General features: G+C 50.8%; 6 protein-coding genes across 7 annotated transcripts; 3 read left to right on the forward strand and 3 right to left on the reverse strand.

Moving 5' to 3' along the window:
* Window positions 1-984: 984 nt before the first annotated feature.
* Window positions 985-5,419, reverse strand: LOC120949925 (elongator complex protein 1). Its single transcript, XM_040367563.2, has 4 exons — window positions 5,340-5,419; window positions 1,728-5,281; window positions 1,242-1,648; window positions 985-1,154 (listed from the first exon to the last, which is right to left on the reverse strand). The coding sequence occupies exons 2-4, from the start codon at window positions 5,234-5,236 to the stop codon at window positions 1,090-1,092; spliced, it is 3,981 nt and encodes a 1,326-aa protein (XP_040223497.2). The 5' UTR covers window positions 5,237-5,281; window positions 5,340-5,419; the 3' UTR covers window positions 985-1,089.
* A 259-nt stretch (window positions 5,420-5,678) lies between these two features.
* On the forward strand, window positions 5,679-8,073 carry LOC120947525 (vacuolar protein sorting-associated protein 45). Its single transcript, XM_040362907.2, has 3 exons — window positions 5,679-6,001; window positions 6,070-6,268; window positions 6,333-8,073. The coding sequence occupies exons 1-3, from the start codon at window positions 5,909-5,911 to the stop codon at window positions 7,763-7,765; spliced, it is 1,725 nt and encodes a 574-aa protein (XP_040218841.2). The 5' UTR covers window positions 5,679-5,908; the 3' UTR covers window positions 7,766-8,073.
* On the reverse strand, window positions 8,064-10,396 carry LOC120947526 (metaxin-1 homolog). The gene is made up of 4 exons (XM_040362908.2): window positions 10,185-10,396; window positions 9,640-10,089; window positions 9,073-9,567; window positions 8,064-8,386 (listed from the first exon to the last, which is right to left on the reverse strand). The coding sequence occupies exons 1-4, from the start codon at window positions 10,251-10,253 to the stop codon at window positions 8,312-8,314; spliced, it is 1,089 nt and encodes a 362-aa protein (XP_040218842.2). The 5' UTR covers window positions 10,254-10,396; the 3' UTR covers window positions 8,064-8,311.
* A 111-nt stretch (window positions 10,397-10,507) lies between these two features.
* On the forward strand, window positions 10,508-12,485 carry LOC120947528 (methyl-CpG-binding domain protein 2). Of its 2 annotated transcripts, XM_040362910.2 has the most exons (4): window positions 10,508-10,765; window positions 11,175-11,477; window positions 11,701-11,878; window positions 11,949-12,485. In XM_040362910.2, the coding sequence occupies exons 1-4, from the start codon at window positions 10,644-10,646 to the stop codon at window positions 12,258-12,260; spliced, it is 915 nt and encodes a 304-aa protein (XP_040218844.2). In that variant the 5' UTR covers window positions 10,508-10,643; the 3' UTR covers window positions 12,261-12,485. The 2 variants fall into 2 exon arrangements, with proteins under 2 accessions (XP_040218844.2, XP_040218845.1); XM_040362911.2 differs by lacking the exon at window positions 11,175-11,477 and having other exon boundaries at window positions 10,516-10,765.
* Window positions 12,486-13,071: 586 nt separating this feature from the next.
* LOC120947524 (nuclear pore complex protein DDB_G0274915) lies at window positions 13,072-19,507 on the forward strand. The gene is made up of 2 exons (XM_040362906.2): window positions 13,072-14,021; window positions 14,119-19,507. Exons 1-2 carry the CDS (start codon window positions 13,666-13,668, stop codon window positions 18,785-18,787), a joined length of 5,025 nt encoding a protein of 1,674 aa, XP_040218840.2. The 5' UTR covers window positions 13,072-13,665; the 3' UTR covers window positions 18,788-19,507.
* Window positions 19,508-19,704: 197 nt separating this feature from the next.
* Window positions 19,705-21,286, reverse strand: LOC120947527 (3-ketodihydrosphingosine reductase). The gene is made up of 3 exons (XM_040362909.2): window positions 21,032-21,286; window positions 20,718-20,953; window positions 19,705-20,645 (listed from the first exon to the last, which is right to left on the reverse strand). The coding sequence occupies exons 2-3, from the start codon at window positions 20,929-20,931 to the stop codon at window positions 19,876-19,878; spliced, it is 984 nt and encodes a 327-aa protein (XP_040218843.2). The 5' UTR covers window positions 20,932-20,953; window positions 21,032-21,286; the 3' UTR covers window positions 19,705-19,875.
* Between the last annotated feature and the right edge of the window lie 3,304 nt (window positions 21,287-24,590).

A 24,590-nucleotide genomic window follows, 5' to 3' on the forward strand; every position in this document is an offset into this window, starting at 1 on the left:
ACACAAGACCTTCGCCGAATTAGATTAGACTTGTGAATGCAAAAGGAGAATAAAAAACCCATAGAAAAACATCACTTAAAGTAAAACAAATCGATGTCGGCATGGAAAAGTGTCTGTTCCACTGTACTTCAAACGGATAAAATAATTGTTTTTTGATGATCTACATAAGATTCAATTGGCGCTTCTGTTGCGTTAATTATGCTATCGATCGTTTTCAATCGATCGATGTGAACCGCCCTCAGCTTTGTAAAGGTTCCATTAAAAATACAAAAAAACACGCCCAATAAAAAAGGACCACCCCGGAACATTCGCATTATTACACACGCCACAGTAAGAAAAGCAGTAGCGTACAACGGGAACACTACTTCTTGTTCGAAATTAGCCCGCAAGCGGCATGCAAAGTACATTTTCGCCATAAACTTTACAAACGTGTGCGTTGTTTGGTGAATTTCGCTCTCCTTTTACCGTTCCATCGACAGGTTCACGTGCTCTAGTTTTGAGCGTCAATTTTCCCCCTCGCCCAGCATGCCGCGCTTGTTGTAGCAAAGCCAACCGACCCAACCGACAGCCTGTTATGTGCCGACCGATCGACACACGTAAGAAACGTCACGTATTGGCAAAAGGAGATACACAAATTTGACACGAAAACATCACACTTGTTCCGCATTCCACCGTGTGGAACCGATGTGCAAACTGTTTGGATTCATGCGTTCTACGTGTACATAATACTCACCGATGTGATGTGTGCCGGCGAGCAGCCGCTGGTGATGCAATTGTGGTGCAGGAGATATGATGATCATTTTGCTGTTGCAATCGCGTGATCGGTCATCTCGAGCAGCATATGAACTGCACCCACATGTAATTACTCCCTCGCCAACTGTTATCACACCGTTCGATGTACATTTTGGGAGGATTTTTTATAATTATTCACAGCAATTTCGGCATTTCGAGCTCAAATTAACCCATTTCATCGATGGCAATCAATTCATTTTCCACGTTTATTTCCTTTTCAACGATCCACAACCTCCCGGCTGCAGGAGAACTTCAGTATGCATAACTCAACAATGGTTAAAAAAAACACTTATGCACCTACTTTAAAATATCCCACTGCCAGGCTATCGACTGCACCTCGGGCTTGTACCGTTGATGAGGCTCTGAAATATAATGTGAAAATAGAATTGAATGTTTTGAGAAAATCAATCATATCTTCCGCCGTTGGCAAATTCACTTATCACACTCACTTATCAAGGAGTACCGCTGGGAGTCCTGCGCTTTCACAAGGTCCGCCGGTGTCAGAATCGTCGCTGGGACCTCACCGATCGCGGCCGCATCGCCGCCACTGCCGATGGTCGGCGGCATTCCTGGCACGATCATTTCCGGCACCCAAATCGCATCCAGCGAGTAGCGAATCAGCTGAAACAGTGCACCATATTCTTGCTGCAGCTTGTGCGCCTCGTCATCGTAGCATAGTTCCATCGCCACCTGGCAAATGGAGCGTACGTGTCGCTGTCGCTCGACTCCGCACACACGCACGACCAGCGAGTGTAGTGCATCGATAAGGGCAATATCCTCGAACGGATTGCCTTCCTTCAGATTTAGCAGCTTCCGTTCGTGCTTGCGACGATTTTTGCTGGAACGATGCGACTTTCTAATGGGTAGACGGAATAATTTAAAGCGTTATTAACCCACGGTTTAGTTGTACGGAATGTTTCAACATCACAACGTACCCTGAACGACCAGATGTGCCCGTGTGACGCGATGAAGCGATGGTGGAGCTATCGGAGAAGAGATCACAATCACCGCAGTCTCCATCCACATCGTCAAGATCGCCAGCTGCTGCGGCAGCCGATTGTTTCCGGATTCGGTCGTCCCGCACCGTTGCTAGCCGGTCTTTTTGGCGCAGAAATTGTTCCTTTTCTGAGCCGAGTGTTTCGATCAGTGTAGTTAAATATTCTCCCACACTACTCCGAACCGTCTCGTGCAGCTCGGGTTCGGTGGCTAGCAAAAGTGCTCGCTCGTAACGATGATCCTTCACCAGACACTCAATCGCTAGCCGTGCATCGTTCAGATGATCGTGGGCGATCGTGGCTGCTGCATCATATTCGCCGGCTTCCAGCAAACCCGGCACAAGAGATCGCAGCACGGCTTCCACCGCCATCGAAGAGCCGGTAGACAACCGTACAACGCGTCGCCAATCCAGTGCATGGCGTGCGGAAGAGATGGCCTGCTGCAGATCTCCGGCCCGTTCGTACATCAAACTAGCGTCCGCATGTTTGCTACCCTTTCGCAGATAATCACCATACACAGCGCAAACTCGACGGTAGTAGTCCTGATTCGCACTATCCCTGTAGCAGCGCAGAGCGACCCCATACAGCTGGTGGGTCGTGATCAGCTCCAGTGCCTCCCGAAACCGGTCCTCGTCCGTCTCGTACCGGGCAATGTGTTCTAGCGCACGATCGTAACGCTTCAGGTGGCAATCGATGCGATACTTTCGATAGTTTTCCTCCATCCGCTTCAGCTCGTTCAGGAAGGGAAGATACTCCTTCGGATCTTTCTGCGACTTGGTCGCTACAAACAGGACGAGCCCGAAATCGTACATGCCTAGCGCCACATCGTACAGTACGTTCACCTCGACCAGATAAAGCAGATAGCGTAACGCTTCCTCTGCAGCTTCGGGCGATTGCTGTTGCTGCTTCAAGGTCCATATGAGTGCCAGTGCGTTTTCCAGTTGTCCCTGCTTTACGTGGCAGGTGATTTTTGGAAGCGTTAGCACGGTCGGCTCCGAATCCATCGCTGCGAGCAATCGGTCACAGCAAAAACGCACCTTTTCCGCAATGGTGTAACCGTCCGGCAGCGAACCACCACCGGTGCCACGGTCGAGATAGTTACTTTCGTACATTTTGCACGCATCCTGGTTTGCCAGATCCGATATGAAAAGGTTCAACCAGTTCACGTTCGTTATCTGCCGCAGGAAGTGACTCGCCAGATACTGCAGAAAGCGGGCCGGATCGTGATCGACAAGCAGATTCAAATTGATACGCTCCTTGCGCATAATATCGAACGCTTCGTAGTACTCGAGAGCGTCCAGATGTTTTGCAATCAGACAGAGCGATAGCACGCGTGGATTGATCGCTTCCAGATTGCCACGCGGTAGCTGAAAAATGGTCCGCGAAGCTCTAGCCACAACCGCCACCAGCTTCGAGCCACGTTCGACCCTTCGCTCGCCGATGATCGGATCACGGCCGGGTGCCACAACCGCTGCACCGAGTGCGATGAATTTAAGCTCCGAAATAGTGGTGCAAAGTAGGTAGCTGTCGGTAAGCAGAGCAGACGTTATGTCCGACGCAAGAAGACTTCCGTCACGGTACAGGTGACGGCGGTTCTGCGCCAGCGCGTACACTGTCCGTTCAGGGCGGTTGCGATCGACAAACAGTTGTTCGCAAAATACCGGCAAAACGCTGTGATTGCGTGAGCTTGTTTCCAATGCACCATCCTGCTGGCCGGTACATCCTTTTACCTCCATTACGTGGCCAGATAGAAGCTCAACAAGAATACTATCCGCTCCGGACGATTCAATGCAACCGATTTCCTCCCTGTTTTCCATCTCCATGTGCCATACTTTCTTCAAGCCGGGGACGTCATTGTGCATTGCAATGGTATAAACGCCGCAACGTAGTTGACTGTGATCCATCACGAAATTATCCGCGTTCAACCAAAGGTAGTGAAGTCCGCAGTGGTGCTGTTGGGGAAAATTTTCGTTGAACATTTTCAGCTGTTCTGGTGAAATCTTCAGCAATACGGTAACTCCAGATAATATGGATCTACCCGCTGTCTTGGTAAATACAGCATCGTACAAAATGATTTCACCACGGCAATCCACGGTAAAGAAGGCGTTTGAGCTTATGTCCTGCCCTAATGCTTCGCAGCGTCCGGCTGTACGAATGAACCCGGTCGCATTGATGGGATGCTCTTGCTCCAGCGTAAAGCCACACATGGGCGGCGGTATGACAGCCTGCCGGAAACCGGTCAACAGCAGTCGCTTTCCATCGATCACCGCTACCATCGTTTGATCTTCTTCCGAAAGGCCCACGGAACGATCCACTCGAAAATCGAACCGGATGCACTCATAAACGCCTGGGTCAGATGAAAACAAATGGAGGGTTTTGCCGGCCGTGTGACGCTGATCCCACTGCAGTCCAGTTAGCGCGGTACCAGGCGGGTAGGTCAAGCTTTGCTTCAAGTACCAATGATAGTTTCCGATCACGTACAGCAACACGCCGGTAGTCCCTTGCTCCCCATCCACCCAATGCACGGCGAGCACGTCCGAGTCCGCACTCCAGTGAAGCGACTGTACGCTTTGACCGGCGCGAGGGTTCAACGTCAGCGGAATCTCCCGGTGTCGCAGTCCATTCTTCTCGAACAACGCTACAACATACCGATCTTTAAGTTCCTGCGGGATCGCAATCCAATTGCCCGACGGACGCCAGGCAAGCGAACCCTCCAGCCCGTGACACTTTTCCGACGTGTATTGCAATGCGCCCTCCTTGTTGAACACTTTGAAAGCTCGCTGACCAAACGGTGCCAGGTAGCCCACCGCAAAGTATTCTCCATCCGCACGCCAGCTGATGTTTACGGTCGCGTCCAGCTGTCGCTCCGTCTCCGCTGTGCTCGGCTCGCTGGGCGTGGTACCCTTCTTTGCGGCAGCCTTTCCCTCCGATCCGTGAAATTGAGTTTCCTTCTTGCCCCAGCCCACACTCATGAACTGCCGGTCGCCGAACGTGTCGTCCTTCAGCTGTACCTCGTTGATCGGCTCGAACTCGCTCCCGATCATGGTGACAACGTTCAGCTCGCCGTCCACAAACACGACCAGCTCCTGGTCCGGGCTCCACTGCATCGCCCTGATGCCGTGCTTGCAGTGCGTGACTTCTTCCACCACTCCCGTCTCCAGCTTGCAGGACCACACGTTTCCACTCGACGACGCACAGCAAAGCTCGTCGGACAGGGCCAGATGCTCCAGCGCTATGATGTTCTCGTATCCGTCCGATTGCGACAGCAGCGGTTCGCAGAACGGATGCTCCCGGTCAACGAACAGCGGACAGCAGTACACACCACTGTCCTGCACGAAGTAAAACTTGTGGTCCGTGTTTTGATCGATCGCAAAACCGGACCGAACTGAACGGAGCGCATTTTCCGATAGGTCGAAGCGAGAGTGTGACACACGGTACAGGTTCCTCATTGTGCGGCTGCAGTAGCTATATTAGCATCGAAAATTCAAAGGATTCTGCAAGAAACGCACAATTGAAAAATGTTTGCACAGTGAACACGTTTTTGTTTGTTACCTTGTTTACAAATGATTTCCACTGCGCCGTGCGGCAGTTTGACACAATCCCTTGCGAAACGTTTTTCCACTGTCCAGCTGTCGTGTAAACAGTGGAATACAGTGACGGCAATAATTATAAGCAACTTTTGTGTGTATAATTATGTTTTTTTAATGAAAAAAATATATTTCGCTGGATTAAATTGTAAATCCTAATAAGATTTCAATAAATTCAATAAATTCAATAAATTTTCAAATTTCTTTGGTATTCCTTCGACATCGATGCACTATTATTTTAAAAATCTTTTTCTTGTACACCCCTTCAGAAACGTAGCACTCTTCACTGGGATTGATTGGGCAGTGTCAAAACATCAATCTGTTTCACACACGCAAAATTAGGCCTGATAATGGAAGCATAGGACTAAAGTCACGAAAAAAAGTCAATAATAGCGCTGGCAAAGTAAAAATACCAGCTGGAAGCGAAAAATACGCCACCCTTGGCACGCAATTGCGTACGTGGATTGGCCAAAGGCTGCAGTTAAGCACATTTTCTTCCCTGCAAACCGCCAAAGAGTGAAACGGGGTGCAACGATGAACGTAATTCGTGCGATACAGACGTACATCGATAAAATGATTACCGATGCCGGACCGGGCATGAAGATACTCATGATGGACCGGGAGACGGTAAGCAGCGGGAAAGTGTTTTGCTAAATCCTCTTTAATCGTCGTCACACGGTTCTCTACGCCCGCAGATAAGCATCGTATCGATGGCATTCGCCCAATCGGAGATGCTGCAAAAGGAAGTGTTTCTGTTCGAGCGGCTCGACTCGGTACGGTCCAACGAGAAGCTAAAGTATCTCAAGTGTATTGTCTTCATACGACCCACCAAGGATAACATCTTCATGCTGCAGCAAGAGCTACAGAGTCCAAAGTTCGGCTCTTACTACATCTGTAAGTATGCGTCGTGCCTCCCCATGCAGAACGAAACTGATAAGCTTTGTCCGGGTGGCCCCAGATTTCAGCAACATTATACCACGGACAGACATAAAAATTCTGGCGGAGAGTGACGAAGGTGAATCGGTGCAGGACTTTAAGGAAATCTACGCCGACTACCTGCCGGTCAATCCGAACCTGTTCTCGCTGCACATTCCGACCTGTCTGCAGGCACTCAGCTGGAACCCGGAGGCGCTCGAGCGCTCGACCCAGGGCCTGGTCAGTGTGTTGCTATCGTTCAAGTTCCGGCCCGCCATCCGCTATCGGGCCGGTTCGACGGCTGCACAAACGCTAGCCAAAAAGGTGCACGAAACGATCAACAAGGAAACGGCCCTGTTTAGCTTCCGGCCACCGGAGGACGGTGCGGCACCGCCGCTGCTGCTCATATTGGACCGACGCGATGACCCCATCACACCACTACTCAACCAGTGGACGTATCAGGCGATGGTGCACGAGCTGCTCTCAATCAACAAGCAGCGCGTCGACCTGTCCCGCGTGGCCGGCGTACCGAAGGACCTTAAAGAAGTGGTTCTATCGACGGAACAGGACGAATTTTATGCGAATAACCTATACGCCAACTTTGGCGAGATTGCGACCACGATCAAGGTGCTGATGGACGAGTTTCAGAAGAAGGCGAACGATCAGCGCAAGATCGAGAGCATCGCCGATATGAAGAACTTTGTCGAGACGTACCCACAGTTCCGCAAAATGTCCGGCACCGTCACGAAGCATCTCGTGCTGATTAGCGAACTGTCGGTGCAGGTGGGTCAGCAGCAGCTGTTCGAGGTGTCGGAGCTGGAGCAAGAAATCGCCTGCCGGGCTGACCACTCCACGCAACTGCAGCGCGTGAAACGGCTCGTTTCGGAGGGAAAGATAAGTGCGGCCAACGCGCTGCGGCTCGTGCTGCTGTACGCGATGCGGTACGAGCGGCACGCAAACTGTGACACCTCCGGGTTGCTCAAGCTGCTGCAGGATCGTGGCGGCCGGTCGCACATAGTACCGCGTATGCTCGAGTACATCAGTACCGTGGCCCGGCAGGAGCTGTTCAATACGGTTAAAATCACAGATGCCGTCAAGCTGACGCGCAATCTAATCAAGGAGCTGAAGGGCGTGGAAAATGTGTACGCCCAGCACGAGTGCGTGCTGAAGGGTACGCTGGAGGAGGTGATCAAGGGAAGACCGCTCGATGCGCAGTACCCGATCATGGGCAATGAGGTACCGTTCCGGAGGCCACCGGCCGAGGTGATCGTTTTTATCGTCGGTGGAGCGACGTACGAGGAAGCGCTGGCCGTTCATCGGTACAATCAGGAGGGCTACCGGATCGTGCTCGGCGGCACCACGATCCACAACTCGGAGTCCTTCATCGAGGAGGTACTTGCTGCTACGACCGGGGTGCCATTTAAACATTCACGCTCGTTGCAACAGTTCCACCATGCACCGGCCGGGACGGCTTAAAGCGGTAGGGGTGGAGCGGCAGATGTAACGGGTTCAGTCTATCCTTTTTAACAGAACGCCGTGAGATTAAGAAGTTCGTATTTAAACCATCATCGTTAACTCCATTCCTTACACTTTTACACGCTGTTGTTGGTGAACTTCCCGACTGTCCCGACGGTTTTGTGCGTGAGTTTGTGTGTGTGCGCGCGCGCCTGTCTGACTATATGTATCGTGCTAGCTTATTTATTTGGGTCAAGGAGCGCCATTAGATAAAGATTATACTATTATACTATAAAACATCAAATAAAGTACACGGCAGTTAAGTGTAATAACGCATGGTGTAACACGCTTTATGATAAGCTTCATCACTCGACGGCGCACTCGATGGCCAATTTGGTATTGGTGGTCTTGTTCACAAACTTCAGCTAGGATGCATTACGTGATCTAAGCGACCGACTACCTGTTAAACGCATGAAAGCATTCGGCTAAGTTTCCGAGTTTCTGAGCGTACAACGGAATAAGGGCTCCCGGAGCACAACAGCGGCACTGTGTCTATATTAACTTTACTTAATTATCATCATCATCATAGTCTCCGGGGTCGTCATATTGTAGGAAATCACCGTGACTTCTATCACTAGGCAGCTGCAAACAAAAAAGAAACAAGATACGGTATTATGTGTTTCTCACTGCTTACAAATACACGGTTTGAAATAGAGTTGGGTTTTATGAATCTTTCGTTGAGATTCATTCATATGAATCTTCAGTGATGGCTGGTTCGAATCTCAAATCGATTCTTCAGAAATTCATGAATCTTCAAAGATGCATGAATCTCTTAAGATTCATGAATATCCAAGAATTCACGAATCTTCAAATATTCATGAATCTATTACATTCATAAATCCATTAAAATCCATATATCTGCAGGAATTCATGAAACTATAAAAATATTGAATTTGCGCCGTCCCGCCTAATACCATACGCGTCGTAGGTTCAAGCCTCGCATAGACCGTCTCCCCGTAGCAAAACAAACTATCCGGCTGCTTGGTACTTGCCAAGAAGCCTCGAAATCCTTTATAGGCTGGCTTGATCACGTAGGTTGTTACGCCAAGAAGAATAATAAAGAAAAGCTCAAATTCTATGAATCCTTCGAGATTTGTGAATCTCTTGAAATGCATAAATCCCTAGAGATTCGTGAATATTTCGAGATTCATGAATTTTCGAGATTCATGAGTCTTTCGATTCAGAATCATTTCATCATTTCAAAGATTCCTTCAGATTCATGAATCTAAATTAGATCTACCCAACACAAGTTTGAACGTTACACTCACCGTTAAAATACCATTTAGAACTGCATATCCAAGCATTGCCACGGTGGCCACTAATCCTGACAGAATGTAACGCTTTCGCCTTTCCTTCGGACCATCGTCCGGGTCTTGCTGCTGACCGGTGTGAAAGGTTGTATCATTCCCACTCTTCTCCGATCGCTCGCCACCGCTGGCCGAGGATGATGAGGAAGTGTCGTTCGGGCTTCCCGTGCTAGTGCCCTTCTGCTGACCGTTGCCAGCATGTCCGGATGCGGTAAAACTATTAAAGCCTTCCTTCGCAAAGTATGTCGCCGTCGTTCGATCGACGAACTGCATTAGCTTCGGACACTGGCGGATGTGGTTCTGCAGTACATTGTTCGGTAGGGTAAGCTTAAGCAAAACCGACAGATACCCGTACAGTAAAGCATCCACTTCCGTCGGCCGGTCACCGGTAAACCAGCGGCTCTCCTCCAGCCTCGCAGCTACCCAGTTTAGGCAAGTTTTGGCGTTGTGTTGGAACTGTGGAAGAAACATCGGCTTGTGTTAATTATCGCATATAACTGTTACGCTAGCGGGGTGTGGCCCATTCACCTCAGCTACGTCGTGAAATTCGATCGAATCCTCTAACGAAAACCCCACCAACGATTGCGTGATATCGTTCGTGCGCAGCACGTACTTTCGCGGGCAGTAGAAATTGAACGGAATTGGAATGCGCTTCGCATACACCGTGCGCGTGGTGTCGACGTTCTTCGGATCGCCCCACAGCATGTACATGAAGTAGGGGTGCAAATTCTCCTGCACATACTGCATGTACCCGTTGATCTGTGTAGCGTGCTGGCTACTTTCGTCTGCCACGTTTTCCGCCCTGTCCGTCGCGGTCGGTGGCCCTATCCCGGCCGCTACCAGATGCTCAACGATCCGGCCATAGCCGGCGATCTTCTTGCCATCCGCTATCATGTACGGCAGCATGCCGTTGGGCGAGCTGAAGGGATTCCCATTAAAGTTGACCGTTACTTTCGCGCCGGAAAATTTCAGATATGCCTGCACACATGGGAAGGGGCAAAGCCGGTTAGAATGCAAAAGCGAATGCAAGCGGCCGGTCATGTTTCGTAAGCAATTTGCCGCACAATGCTTACCAGCAGTCGACTGCATTCGTAGTCAATCGATGGAAGTCCCCACTCGCCACGGTACACAAATATTTCCATTTCTCACTAGCTTTAGAGCACTCACCACCAGCTGCTGTGTATTTTACCCGCTTTACCAGTCTTTATTTTCCCGTGCGGTTTACCGTCCTGCAGAAATGTGTGTTTACGCGTTGTGCAACTCACACCTTTCGAGCGAGCCATTCCCGAAGGGGTTTCTGTTTCGGCTGTCATCTGGGCGCTGTCAAATTTGCTGTCAAACAATGCAAGGAAAGAGAGGAGAAGAAAAAAAGGGAAGAAGAATCCATTTGCAGAGCAAACAAACAACAACGCTTGCTACAGCTCCGTACGGTTTTTTTCCGAACCATTACGGCTGTTAGAAATTAGAAAACATCTGAACGATAGCATCCTCCCATTCTTCAATACCATCAACACCACGTGCGTACCACCGCCATGAACGTATCTATCGAACGGAAGCGGACTGATTGTGCAGCTCTGCCGAAGGGCTGGCAGCGCGAAGAGGTGCTCCGAAAGACGGGCCTGTCTGCGGGGAAAGTGGATGTGTACTACTACAGGTAAGGTTACACCGTCGTTACCGGGACGCTTTTTGTGCACTTTCTGAACGTACCCGGGTTAGTTTTCATTGGTTGTTCGAAATTTAGCTGCTTAATTGGCATGAAACATAATCGTCTTGAAGGAGTTGTGATTGGGGAGTGCTGGTTTGTGCGAGGGAAACGTAGACGGATTGGTTTATTGGTTGGAAAAAGGCCCAAAATCCTCCATTTTAACCGACACTCTCCGCACCACGTTCAAATTATTACCCCATTGGCTACAGTCTAAAAACAACACATGGCAAACAACAACAAGGGAAAACATAACCCTCGAACTGCCTGTGACATCTTATACCCTCCCGTTCATCCCTCTTTGCCCTTAACCATTGCTACAACTTTCGTTCAACCCTCGCTGCGTCTCGCTCGCCGGAAGTCCAACGGGGAAGAAAATTGAAAGTAAACCACAGCTCGCCCGCGCCCTCGGCGACACGATCGATCTGTCGACGTTCGACTATCAGGCGGGTCGTATTATTGCACCGCCCTCGGTGGCTGCCGCCCAGCTGCTGCACTCCCACCACGGGCCGAGCTACCAACTGCTGCAGCAGCAGGCAAACAGTAGTAGTGCACTGCGCCGGAAGTTTCCACCGTCAGTACCGCTCGGCGGAAGCAACTCCCTCACCGCTACACCAATAAGCGCTGGGTGTGGTGTGAAGCCTTCATCTCAGTTCGATTACAGGTAGTTGCCAATAGCTGGGAAATTCAGGAAACGGATGATTGGAGGCAGATTTAAAGTTTCTTGTCACTGTACTTTTTCGTACTAAGCCTAACATTCATTTAATTCTGATTTATTATTTACCATATTCGTTGTAGGTTCACTTAATTTACTTTACGCATGCTATTTACAATCGCGTCAAAATTGTTTCTCTCCGCTAATGATTGTTCTGCTTATTTTTCCTTAGCCGTGCAATGCGATCGGACACCTCACTGATCCCACCAATCAGACAAACTGCATCGATCTTCAAACAGCCGGTTACGGTGGTAAGATCGCAGGAACCGGATAATGCCAAAGCAAAGCGTGAACTGCAGCACGGCAGCCAGGTGAAACCGAAGCAGTTGTTTTGGGAGAAACGTTTAGAGGTAAGTCTCCGTCCATCGTACTCCATAAAAATGTACCATGTTTCGAACGTCCGTTTTTTCTTTGCTACAGAATCTCGGAGCCAGTAACACCCACAACGAAGAGATCGGATCGATCGAACTACCGAAGCGACTGCGACCGATAGGGCCGGGTATACGTGAAACGACGGTGCTGCAGTCGCTAGCCACTGCCCTACACCACAACACACTTCCCGTGACTGGACAGACGGCCTCGAAAACGTCGCTCAACACTAACGCCGGCGTGTTCACCAATCCACACCAGCCGCTAATGACGAACGTGACCATCACGGAGGAGGACGTTAAGCGGCAGGAGGAGCGCGTGCAGTATGCCCGGTTACGGCTACAGGAGGCGTTGCGTGCCTAAGATCCTGTAGCCGTTCGTAGCCGATGGAGAAGTGAGACAGTACTGATCTTTGGCGTTTCATCTGCATCGGAGCGGCAAACCATCCGACATGCTCGGTGCTTTGTCCACCTTAACCCTCACACACCTACACTTTTACATTGCTAGACGTGATTCTTATCTTTTTACCTATGCGTATAAGTATGCAAGCTGAAAATAAATACAAATATTGTACGACATTCTTTAAAATTATTGTCTCAATAGTTTGTTAAAAATTCTTAATGCAGATAATAAGCAGAACGCCAACGGTGCATTAGGGACATTCTAAATGTCTTTTCGCTGTGGTTGAATATTCCTTAGGCGGCGAATATTACTGTATCTGAAGGGTGTTTGTGGAACATATTTTGTTGAGGTAAAGGCGTTTCCTTTTGTTTCAATAAATGTATCATTTTTATTCAACAAAATAGTTAATTAGCAGAGTTATTTGCTTGACTTTTTCTATAAAAATATATAAAGGAAATCTAACCGCAATTTTGAATTCTACCTATTCCTTGGTTCAACTGTGGCAAAATGAAAGTTAATAAACTGTGGTATCGAACAATTGTCGATGCATTTGAACAGCTAGATCCTTTTTAATCATTTTCATCAAGCAAAATATGCTTCGAAAACACTTTCTTACGTAATTATAGTTTGGTATTTGTTGGTAAAACTTCTATTGTACGGTAGTCAGCGGTATAAAATAACGAAAAAAAACCTTTGAACCTATGGGATTAGGTGTAACAAGTTATGGCCAAAATAAGATCCATCTTGACAGCGTGCAATGTGATCTGTCAAGTCGCCAGGAAACTGTCAATAAATATTCATAGCTCGAGTTGATTCCCCACAAAATAGTGCTAGTACGGCCAGCCACTTACGAGAACCTTTGCCAGCAAACGGGGGAAATCACGCCAAGGTTATTCGCTTACCGAGAACGGCAAGGTGAACCAGATAACGGTGACACGGCGCATTCACTGGCCTTGTACGCAGAGTCGTGCGCCAACAGCGAAACAGTCTAGTTTGGAGGGAAGAAGCATCCAAGCTTGGACCTCCCGCCGTAAAACGTCAAGCAAGTTTGCGCAAAAGGCGTGCGTTCGTGTGTGCGTCTTCGTGTACGTGTGTGTGTATGCGTGCGTGCGTGTCTGCGTGTGTCAGTGTGTGTATGTGATCAGCCTCTGGGACGGAGAAGGCATGTTCCGCGCGGTAAACTAGAGAAGTGCATCAACAGAGTGCATATAGTGGCAGCAGCAGCACCAAAAACTGCAGCAGGAAACCCTTCGCCACGATAGGGTTTTGTACGGCGTGAGTCGTCGCGTTCGACGGGCAGTTTTGAAGGTTAGGCGGAGCGTGTGCGCTGTTGTGTGCTGCGGGAGAGCAGGTGTGCATCGCGACGATGTTCGATCGATCGATGGACGGAAGAAGATCAGGCATGAAGCAGCCGGAGGCGGCGAGCGCTGCGCTGAAATCGGGCTTGCTGTCATCGCCCTCGAGCAGCACCAGGAACAACCAAAGCACGCCGTCAAGGATGAGCTCCTTTGGGGGCAGTGCGACGGGGTTGAGTCGCACGCTCAGCACACCGCCAGTCGCGGAATCGACGCACATCGGCGGCACGAGCTTCAGTGCTGCCTGGAACGGTGCCAGTCTCGGTGGACAGTCTAAGCGGAGGCCCACCTCGCCGCTGATGAGCAACAGCCGTACACTGTTCAAAAGCAGCGGTAACCTGACGGGCATTGGGCGTGTAAATTCACGGTAAGTCACGGCCAATGCAAAATCGCGGTCATTCCTGTTGCTCTGGTATCTATCTTTCTCCCTTTCTCTCTCGCTCTCTTTCTCTCGACGGTTGTAGAGTGATAACTGACGCCAGAAGCCCGGGTCTGGTGAATCGATTGGTGCGTTACTACGATCGCGGCCAGTCCCAGGCAGCCATAAACCGCTCCCAATCGCTGTCGAGCGTGTACAACAAACCGGGCCAGTTTCCGCTGGTGCAGCTGCGCAAGCAGGAACTGCGTTACACCAACAGCAGCACGGCTCGGCGGAACGGGAACTTCAGCATGGTGCGTATAGCGCCGCCGGAGCGATCGCTCTTTCAGACGAACAAGCGCAGTAGCATTTTTCGCAGCGGTTCAATGTTCCTGCCGACCACGAACGAATCAGCGAACGAGTCGTCTTTGTTTGCGGGGCTGGGCACATCACGCAACGGACCCAGCGGCAGTGGCAGCGGGAGCGGGAGTGGTGGCAGTGGAGGTGGTGGTGGTGGTGATGTTGCGGACGCCGAAAACCGCGTCATCACACCGTGTGCCGAGCTGGATTCGACGCCGACCCGTAGTGTGCTCGACGCGCTGAAGGAAATTTCTCGAAAGCGTATCAACAGCGAGGAGCTGGACGCGGATCGCATCAAGAAACAGTGCCAGGAGCTGTCGGAGCTTGATGCGGCCGGCAGCGGCCCGCCGTCATCAACGGCGGCCGTTGCCATCGGAACACACGGCCTGGCGACGAAGCGAAGCCGCGAACAGGCAATGGAGAGCAGCCCCGCCTCGCCGTCGGAGCTGGGACCGCCCGGGCTGGGTGGAGTGGGCCGTGCGCCCCATTCCGGCGGCGAGCAGCAGACGCAAAAGAAACGGCTTTGCGTGAAGAACAACGACATTCTCAGCTCGCTCAGCTCCAGCCTGGTCGCAATGAACACACCGAAGCGTAATGTAGTACCGCGCAACGATCGTCGCCTGTACATGAACCACTCGATCAGCATGTCCAGTCCGGCGATCGGCACCATACCGACCTCATCCTCGACCCTGGTCGGACTGGCCACGCCAGAAAAGTTCTCCAACATGGCACTGAATTCACCCGGACCGCTCGAGCGAAGCGACAGTCCGAAAGATACAGCAACCAACGGTCACGCCCAGCAGTCGGTGGCACGCACCAGCACGACACTGGACCACCACTGGAACCAATCGGGCAGGGGTAGCGCTAGCAAGGAGCCAATGGAGCAGCTTCTTCCACCACACCGTGCCCCACCAAAGATAACGCTCTTCAACCGACCGTACGAATCGGCGGCGATGACGGGAGTGGCAGATAAATCCGGCTCGCCATCGGCCAGGGGCACCCAGTCAAGGCACGCCAGCCGGCTGCTGTCGAGCGATGGCGAAGATGACGAGCACGTCGAGGGCAGTGGGAAGGTTCAGTTCGTAAAGCCGAAGGAGAAATCGCCCAACGATGTTACCCTGTCCGGGTTAGGCTCGGGCGGATTTAGTTCGTCGCGCGATCCGCTGAAGAAACCGGCCCCATCCAAGCTGACGGTGATGCTGAAGTGCTTGAGCGGAGATCTGGACGACTACGAGGAAGAGCAGGAGGAGCAACAATCACGTCAACCTTCGCGAGCGACTGCGACTGCGCCACAGTCGAGAAATGGATTTAGCTTCGGTTCCAATGCACCCGCAAAAGATACCGTTGACGGACCGAAGGAACTTCCAGCAAGTGGCCCTTCGAAGCAACCGGCGCCCACTACGTTGAAGGATTCAGCGGCATCCACGCCCGTGAGTGCTGCCTCCTCTTCCACGCCCGTCACGAACGGGGGACTGTCGGCGTTGATTAACAACCCCATCAAAGATACCGGGCTGGGCAAGATCGCTGTACCAACATCAAAGGAGACTGTTGTTGCCGTTCCCGCTGCACAAACGTCGGCAGCGAATGAAGCGAAGACGGCGAGCGCTCCATCCGAGGCGGCGAAAACGCTTACGTTCTCGTTCGGATCCAACAGTGGCACAACTTCTGTCAGCAGCCCTCCGCCGGTAGCGACTACAACAACAACGAGCACTGGATTTTCCTTGTCGGCCAAACCACTGGCAACAACAACGACCGCGGCAGGACAAAGCAGCACAGCGACGCCAACCTTTTCGTTCGGAACACCGGCCTCCCCGAAGACCACAGGCGCAGCGCAAACAACTAGCAGCCCGATCGCCACTAGCCTGGGAATGTCGAATTTGATCGCTTTCTCGCCGGCACCGGGCACGCTGGGGTCCACATTCGGTAGCGGTAGCGGCGCTGCCAAGCTTCCCTCACCAGTACTGCAGTTCGGAAGTCCGGCAACAACGTCCACGGTCACCACCACAGCTACACCCGGCAGCACATCGACGTTTTCGTTTGCGGCTGGAGCTGCCACAATGCCGACCGCCGCTAATACTCCAGCGATGCCAGCAGCCAGCATCAGCTCGCCTACCACCTTCGGTAGCCCTGGTTCGTTTGGAGGATTCAAACTTCCCCCCGCATCAACGCAGGCTGGCAGCACTGGCGCCACAACCAGCACGGTGACCACGACGCAATCGGCCACGCCTGCCTTCAGCTTCGGTGCCAACGCAGCCACCGCTAGCAGCAGCACCACCACCACGACAATCCCAGTGTTTGGTTCCGCCTCGTCACTATTCACTAACGCGACCTCCAGTGCGCCGAGCACTGCTGGAACCAATGGAGCTACGATGACTAGCGGCAGTACATTTACCTTTGGCGCACCGAAATCGACACCATCGGCGCCGGCCCCTTCGTTTACGTTCGGTGCGACAGCACAGGCCCCAACAGCACAGGCAAGCTCAGCGTCGGCAGCCGCCAGTACGAATGCTTTCTCCTCTTCCGTTGCACCGAGCACGACGACATTCCCAACGTTTGGTTCGATTGCCGGAGCAGGTGGCGGAGCGGCAGCAACGACAGGGACGGCAGCTGCCACAGCCAGCGCCAACCCTACCAACCCGTCCCAACCGACGTTCACATTCGGCGGGGCAAAGCCGGCATCCGCGACCACGCCGAACCTGTTCGGTGCAGCCGCGCCTTCGTCCAACTCCACCACCAGCGCATCGTCCGACGCAGGCAAAACTAATCTCTTTGCTTCCGCAACAACGCAACAAGCGAACGCGTCTAACATATTCGGAGCGGCCGATGCCGGGAGCCAAGCCGCGCCAGCAGCACCCTCGACTGGTGGAACGTCGGTGTTTGGTGTTGCCAACGGAGCTGTACCGGGTGCGGCTTCATCTCCGTTTACCTTTGGTGCAGCCAAGCCAGCAGCAGCCCCAGCCCCGACTAGTGGCAATGCTAATAGCAACAACAACAACAACAACAACAGCAGCGGTACAACAGGTTCCATCTTTGGCAATGCGGTTGCATCCATCACATCCCCAGCAGGCCCAGCTGCAACGCCCGGCATGTTCACGTTCGGTTCCGCCAAAGCTCCCGCTCCAGGCGCCCAGGGTGTACAAAATACGGCCACCTCAAACCAGCAGCAACCTCAGGCTTCGAATCCGCTCGGTGGTGGTGGCGTTCCCACGTTCGGTGCAACCGCCACCAGCAATACAACTGCGAGTCCCTTTGCGTTCGGTGCAAACAAGGCGCCCGCAGGGGGTGGAATTTTTGGTGGCATTACGGCAACAAACAACAACAACAGCACCACTGGAAATGCCAACACATCCACCCCGTCGGCGGTGCCCGCGTTTGGTGCCACCATGAACGGTGCCAATCCGGCGCCGGCTTTCGGCACCACCGGATCCATCTTCGGCAGCGCAAATGCGTCGGGAGCTTCTACGGGCACAGCGAACCAATCGGTGGGCTCCATCTTTGGCACGCCACAAACGAACGGACCGCAGAATGTGAACAATACAGCAGCGTCCACCGGTCAACCGGGTGGATTGTTTACGTTCGGAGCAAGCAATACTGCTAACAGTGCTCCAAACAATGCCACCCCCACATTCGGAAGCAATGCTGGCAGCGGCAGTACCTTCGGTGGCTTCAACGCTACGCCCGCGGCAGCAACCATGTCGAATGGCATTGGCGGCAACACGACAGCACCCGCCAACAAACCGTTCACGTTCGGTGCGAGCAGTGCCGGCCCGATGGTGCCACAGAACAACGCCCAGCAGCAACAGCAGCAGCAACAGGCAGCTCCTTCCCAAGCTGGCGCATTCAATTTCAACCTCGGATCGAACGCCGCACCAAAGCCGTTCAATTTCACTGGCGGGCTTGGCAATGCGAACGCGAATGTGGCCTCGCCGCCCATGTTTGGTTCACCGGTCGCAACGGGTAACGCCAATCCGGCACCTAACAACGCGTCTCCGTTCGCGTTCGGCGCGATGGTCAATGGAGCAAACGCAGCCCCTGCCCCGAACAGCAACGCGACCGCCGGTCCGTTCACGTTCGGTGCCCCGGCCGCTCAGCCTGCTCCGGGTCCTGCGTTTAACTTCTCCGCTGGAAACGTCGCGGCAGTCGCACCACAACCGCAGCAGCAACCGGGGGCAGCATTTACCTTCGGTGGAGCGCAACAGCAGCAGCCCCAGCAGCAGCAGCAGCAGCAGCAACAGCAGCAGCAGCAGCCGTTTGGCATGGGCGGTGGCGCGGCACCATTCGGTGCACCACCCGCGTTCGGTGCTCCGGGCGGCATCGTGCCAGGTGGCGTCATGCCAACGTTCAGCATCGGCACCAACTCAACCCCGAACGGACCGCCGCGGCGGATAAAGGTGGCCACGAGGCGTGTCAAGTGACCGTAAAGCGGATGAACCCTTGGCGCAAGGGTTTCTGGGATACAGCGGGGAAGGAAGGAGAACGTTTGTGCGGTTTGGCAAAACAGCAGGAGATGCAAAAAAGCTCGCAACTGCAAATTCAAGACAAAGTCCGTTTATTGCGTATGTTTGTGTGTGTGTTTGTGTGTTTGTGAGCGTCTGTTGAAAGTTTGACTACAATGTCTGTCGCTGCCTTAACGTTGGATTCTGTTACAGTCGCACTCCAAACAGCTTTCTTTTGGGTTTTCATATTTTTGTCTGTGGAAAACATCGTTGCTGCGTGGGCACGAGCTTTCGAGCGATGGTTTGGCAAACATTTTTCTTTCCCTTAAATACAAAATTGTGCAAGCGTCCCGTTACAATGGAAATTAACAATGACTGGGAATTGTGTATGTGTATAGGCGTATAAGGGATGAAGTGTATAAAGGAGAAATAAAAATAACCCGTTTGATAAATTAACAACCTACCAACCTGATGATATGGGATGGGACGAAATAACAACCACGCGCGCTGTTAAATGTTTCGCGCACCGTGCTATTCATTTTTAGTTGATTTTTGGGATTAAATTCTACGTAGCAAAAGGAGGTCCACGTGAGAACGGAAAGGGCAAGAGGTTTCCTTGGTTGTTGAATGAGCCGCAACTGATGAAGGGAAAATTTATTACATAAAACGGTGAATAAATTTTCAACATCATTTATCATACTCTTTGTGTAAGCATTATTTCTTTAACATGCATGGTATTCTGTTACTCAAAAATGGGTTGGATTTAAGCTTGCAGCGCAAGCAGTGGTTTTTTTTTAATTTATTTTTATAGAGACTTTGAGCCAATTGGCCTCATTCGCCTCTTCACATGCAGTGGTGATATCGTAGATAAATGCAAATAATTAACCATTGTTAAATATTTGTGCAGCATGACATCGTGTACTACAGATTGTATTGCCAATTGTAAGCTTAATTTTGATATTGAAATACTACGCCTACAAAGGATGTGTACAATTTGGTCCAATGTTTTGCCCCCGGTGGATTCCGTTACAATTGATCGCCTTCGCTCGAATTCGTTTGCCCCCTCCCTACGTGCGTTGCCGCTGCTTAGCACAGTTCTTTATAATGCGCTGAAAGTTCCACTGCAGCGCCAGCCCGATCAAGCGCAACGGTCCGAGCAGGTAAAACTGCACGAAGCACAGCAGCGGACCGCGCCACGGTGCCATACCGACGCAAAGGATGCTCAACACCCAACTCTCCAGCCCCATGATGGAAAAGAACGAACCTTTCAGCGCGTCCTGCACGAGCCGCTTGCCGACGTCCTTCGGTTTAGCGAGCCCGCCCGAGCCGGATATAATTTTCGTTTCCTCCGGCTTGGTGCGATTTTCGTTCTCAAATCCGGGCGTGTCGGTATCGGCCGGTAGGGCAAGCGTCACACTAACGCCCCGATGCCGCGCTTCCATCGCAATCGTTTCCGCCAGCCCGCGCAGAGCGAACTTAGAGGCGGCGTAAGCCCCGTACCCGTAGATGCCCATCAGCGCGGCCTGCGACGCGGTAATCACGATAATGCCGTCACCCGCTTCCTTCATCTTTGGCAAAACATGCCGGGTGGGGTAGTAGGTGGCGAAATAGTTCACGTCCATCAGCTTGCGGGCGTCCTCGACCGATGTGTCCTCGACCGTGCCACAAATCGCCATCCCGGCACAGTTGATCAGCATGTAAATCGCACCGACCGTACGTTCCAGCTCGTCCAGCGTGCTCGTTACCGCGCCGTAGCTCTTGGCAAGATCCAACGAACGGAACTGTATCATCTGCGTGTCACGGACGCGTCGCTTTTCCAGCTCTTCTTTGGCTTTTTCTAAAACACAAACAGACATACTGCTCAGTGACTGCTATTCGCTTCGTCTGCAGTACTGCTTCTCCTCCTTACCTAGTAAAGACACATTGCGTGCAATGATGGTAACGTGCGCCCCTAACCGGACGCACTCTATGGCGGCCCACAGACCGATTCCGCTGGAACCACCCGTAACGACCACATGCTTGCCCTTGATAAGGCGCGATTTGCGCGTGAGAAAGTAGAATATCAATCCGTGCACCAGCACAATGCCGGCAATGGTGAGAATGATTTCGGTACAGTGCTCCATGGTGTGCGATTCGCAGCACGGCCTGTAATAGAAGGGGAATGATATTACACGAATGCAGCGAGATAACCGATATGGACCGTCACGGACCACTCCTTCTTACCTGCAGCTCCTCTTCGGGATTGTTCACAGACTTTTGGGCTGACTGACAGAAGAATTGTTTAAAATGCTGATAAGCGATGAAGGTGTGCGTAGTTTCCCTCCGATAGATTCCTGCTGAATGTGGACACGAGTATGATGCCCTTTTCGGAAGTTTGGCTCAGCTTTTCATACATAAATTTGGCCTTTTCCGAGCACAAACTTATTATTTTTTGTGATTCATGCCGGGAACAGAAAGTAAACAAAACATCTCTGCTACACTGTATGGTTTGCCAAGGTGCGTACAGATGTTCGAAAATACCAACAATGTGATTTTTTTCCAAATTGCACTTCTCGCGAGTTTATCTTTGCTCCAATAGCATCAAAAGAGCTCACTACTTGATGACTTAATTATCAAAAATAGTAAACAATTTAAAAATTCAAATTTCTGCCCCAAAATTTCTGAATGCATTCGCAGTTCACTAATTTTCGAACAACAAACGGATGGTATCGTCGTCTCTTTCGCGCTCGCACCGTTGCACTATGGGCGAACGGCGTCAAAATTGACAGTGGATTTTTTAGCGACGGCTGGTCAAAAATACTCCACAACGTTGACAGAAGTCGACTGTGCTCGCGTCTGTCAACAAGTTAATACCTTTCCCTGTCATAATAGTTAGTCCCGCAGCGATCAACACCGCCTAGGAAGGGTAAATTACAACAACACAGCGCTCTAAATACAGATCTGAAATCATTCAGTAAGTACGATAACGTATCAGCATACTAAGCGACGGACCAGCAACCCACCAGATGTGCTGGAATGCAGCGAATTCCGTGGGAGTCGATCTGTGCATGTGTTTGTATGTGTGTGTGTGTGCGTGTGAGGTCGCTGAGTAAAATGCGTTTGCAAATTCCAGTTCCAAAATTTCCAGTTTAGCTGGCTAGGTATAGCAAATGGTATTGTAGGTTGTACGCTCGTTCATTTTAGTGTAGGATGTGAGGGAAATGTTGCCTTTTCTGCGGCGTGCGGTCAGCGACTTTGATCCGAATGGAGAAGAAAACAAACGTGTGTGAACCAAAGCCGTGTGCATGTGTGTGTGTGTGCATGTATGAATACGAGAGCGAGAGTCTTGAATGTGTCAGCACAGTGGTCGGCAAAGTGCAGCTCGCTGCTGTTTGGTGATTCTTTCTTCCGAAGCTCAGCTCTCAAGATGCGATGGGGCTAACAAATGGGTAAAGCGTTGGTGATATCACTCTTGTGTGAGTTTTATTTTCTCCTCACGCCCATCGAAACGAAACGTCTTGGTGTACATTATACGCTACTTCGTGCCGATAAAGTTTGTCGACCACTGATCCGTAGTAAACTTGAGATGAAATCGAATAGTAGCAGTGTGCAATAGTGGGCGTGTGGTGAGCTGGGAGGATTTCGTGTATTGATAAATGTGTGTAAGTGTGTGTGTGTGTGGTTTGGGACACAAAAAACGGTGACGTTTTGCGTTCCCTTCATCGTCATCACACCGTTTGCCGCGCGCACTCCCGATAGGTGGGATGTGGTTGGTATTTGCTATCGAAACGTCTGGATTTCACGGCTGGATGGTGGTGTGCGCGGTCTGTTAATGCGACAGCACGATACACAAACACACACAGACACGGACGCACGCGTCTATATCCGAACAGGATAACAGTGGCGGGAGAAGCAGCAGTACAGGATTCTTGAGCAGAAAGTGTGAGAGGGAGAGAATGAGTGAGTGATAGGGAGGGAGGGAAGAAGAGGCAGGGACAGAGTTGCGTTCCTGTGAGCTGAAACGTGAGAAGTAAGCAGGCGTTGAGATGTGTCTGTGACGACGGGGCGTAGATCGCGAGACAGCGAAGCGACACACACAGTGTTACTGGCGAGGTGAACCAGAGCTGTTTGTGGTTTGTTTATTGTACCGTGTAGAAAAATAGAAGGTTGTTTGTTGTGTGTTTAGTTTTGTGTTGCGATTGTAATGCAAAAATCCTTGCATTGAGATTTAAAAGAAAGTACCAGTACAGCAAGCTGTTTGCGATAGTGTTCCTCGTAGAAACAGAAGCTTCCCTATCCTACTTACGTCCTCTGTGGCAGGGTGTGCTGTGTGAAGAAAAAATAAATCCTCCCAAGCACTTTGGAGAGATTTTCTTGTGCGGAAATATACTCCACCGTGACCAAAAAAAAAGGAAAAAACTTTCACGGAATGTGTGCTGCTAAGACGGAACATTCCTAATCAAAAGTAACATGAGAAGTGTAGTGTGCGTGTATGTGTGCTTCGTTCGCCAGAGGAAGATTCCCTCTTCTGGCACACCCTTTTCAATCTCCTGCACCGGGAGTGTCCTTCTCTCGTTGGCGAAAAAAGGAACGCCCCAGCGTGTCAAACGGATGACCGCGACTCCCCGTGCACAAGTGACAGTTCCTTTCCAGACAGAAGCAGCAGCTGGCAGTTCCATGTCGAGCACACGGAGCTATTCGCCACCAGCAACTGGGGAGGTCTGAAAAAGATGATTAACATCACAGTGTTTAAACGACATCTGCAAATTTGCCTAATTGTGCATTGCTACAATCATTCGTTTTGATGCGAGTCGGTGTGTGTGTGTATGTATGTATGGGTGATTGTGTTTGGAAATGAATAGTGTTATTTCTCGTATATTATTATCAAGCATCAAGCATATCTAATTCCATTCATTAAGCAATGAGATCAATAATAAATAGTAAATGCGGAGCCACTGTATTACAAACACCACCAGCAAATTATGCAAAGGAGAATAACAGTTTGGTGTTTTGTACTGCATGTGCATTGCGTGTGTGTGTGTCCGTGTGTCCGTGTGTGTTTGTTGTTGCCTTTCCGCAACGGTGATGAAGAAATGGAAAACAGGAAAACATAGAGGTTCCTCTTTGTTTACGGCTGAGTTTATTATTAGTCGGTTTCGTTGGGCATGGTGTGTAGGCAACAACAACAACAACAACAACACAAAATCGCTACAGACTAATGGTTCAGTGCATTTCCTTGATTGGTGAGAGAGAGAGAGCGAAAGAGAGGCCCTGATATGTGGTGATTGGTGATAGTGCAGTACATCACCGTAGGGCAAGGCAATTGAATTGTGTTTAATGTGCAGAAATGCGCTTAAAACTCATCGATTATTTACCTTTTTGCCGCATTCGGCATCAATTTTAATTAACAAACTCTGATTAATATTTGCTTTTCAATTTGCATTCATTATCACGTGTTTGTATACGTGAAGAATTGTTTGTTTGTGATAAGCATATATTTATTTTTTTTTTTTTTCCAGAGAGTGATATAGAGTTAAGAGCGCAACTGGCAATTACCCACCAATCGTGTGTGGCTTGGCAAATGTGGTTGTGTTTGTGATGATTCTAATGATCATGATGATGATGATGATGAATCATATGTGTACGCGGTGAGAAAGCAAAAGTGAATACTTACGGCTGCAATGCGAATGGCAGGCGCCTCATAACTAGTTGGAAACACGAAAAACGGCCTGCGGCAGAAGAGAATTGCTGCCTCTCGTAAAATTGTGTCGAATTGGGTGAAATAGGAAAGAAATTAACATAC

The sequence above is a fragment of the Anopheles coluzzii genome, chromosome 2 (genome assembly GCF_943734685.1).
Source record: "Anopheles coluzzii chromosome 2, AcolN3, whole genome shotgun sequence".
Lineage (NCBI taxonomy): Eukaryota > Metazoa > Arthropoda > Insecta > Diptera > Culicidae > Anopheles > Anopheles coluzzii.

What these genes read in the sequence shown, in the direction of transcription:
- LOC120949925 (XM_040367563.2), bottom strand. Translation starts at nt 5,236, where the DNA reads ATGAGGAACCTGTACCGTGTGTCACACTCTCGCTTCGACCTATCGGAA. An exon ending in GGCACATCTGGTCGTTCAGG is followed by an intron (nt 1,649 to 1,727) that starts GTACGTTGTGAT and finishes TCTACCCATTAG; the next exon opens with AAAGTCGCATCGTTCCAGCA. An exon ending in CCAGCGGTACTCCTTGATAA is followed by an intron (nt 1,155 to 1,241) that starts GTGAGTGTGATA and finishes ATTATATTTCAG; the next exon opens with AGCCTCATCAACGGTACAAG.
- LOC120947527 (XM_040362909.2), bottom strand. Translation starts at nt 20,931, where the DNA reads ATGGAGCACTGTACCGAAATCATTCTCACCATTGCCGGCATTGTGCTG. An exon ending in ACGCAATGTGTCTTTACTAG is followed by an intron (nt 20,646 to 20,717) that starts GTAAGGAGGAGA and finishes TTTGTGTTTTAG; the next exon opens with AAAAAGCCAAAGAAGAGCTG.
- LOC120947526 (XM_040362908.2), bottom strand. Translation starts at nt 10,253, where the DNA reads ATGGAAATATTTGTGTACCGTGGCGAGTGGGGACTTCCATCGATTGAC. An exon ending in ACGAATGCAGTCGACTGCTG is followed by an intron (nt 10,090 to 10,184) that starts GTAAGCATTGTG and finishes CCATGTGTGCAG; the next exon opens with GCATATCTGAAATTTTCCGG. An exon ending in AATTTCACGACGTAGCTGAG is followed by an intron (nt 9,568 to 9,639) that starts GTGAATGGGCCA and finishes TTTCTTCCACAG; the next exon opens with TTCCAACACAACGCCAAAAC.
- LOC120947524 (XM_040362906.2), top strand. Translation starts at nt 13,666, where the DNA reads ATGTTCGATCGATCGATGGACGGAAGAAGATCAGGCATGAAGCAGCCG. An exon ending in ATTGGGCGTGTAAATTCACG is followed by an intron (nt 14,022 to 14,118) that starts GTAAGTCACGGC and finishes CGACGGTTGTAG; the next exon opens with AGTGATAACTGACGCCAGAA.
- LOC120947525 (XM_040362907.2), top strand. Translation starts at nt 5,909, where the DNA reads ATGAACGTAATTCGTGCGATACAGACGTACATCGATAAAATGATTACC. An exon ending in TCATGATGGACCGGGAGACG is followed by an intron (nt 6,002 to 6,069) that starts GTAAGCAGCGGG and finishes CTACGCCCGCAG; the next exon opens with ATAAGCATCGTATCGATGGC. An exon ending in GTTCGGCTCTTACTACATCT is followed by an intron (nt 6,269 to 6,332) that starts GTAAGTATGCGT and finishes GGGTGGCCCCAG; the next exon opens with ATTTCAGCAACATTATACCA.
- LOC120947528 (XM_040362910.2), top strand. Translation starts at nt 10,644, where the DNA reads ATGAACGTATCTATCGAACGGAAGCGGACTGATTGTGCAGCTCTGCCG. An exon ending in GTGGATGTGTACTACTACAG is followed by an intron (nt 10,766 to 11,174) that starts GTAAGGTTACAC and finishes GCTCGCCGGAAG; the next exon opens with TCCAACGGGGAAGAAAATTG. An exon ending in TCATCTCAGTTCGATTACAG is followed by an intron (nt 11,478 to 11,700) that starts GTAGTTGCCAAT and finishes ATTTTTCCTTAG; the next exon opens with CCGTGCAATGCGATCGGACA.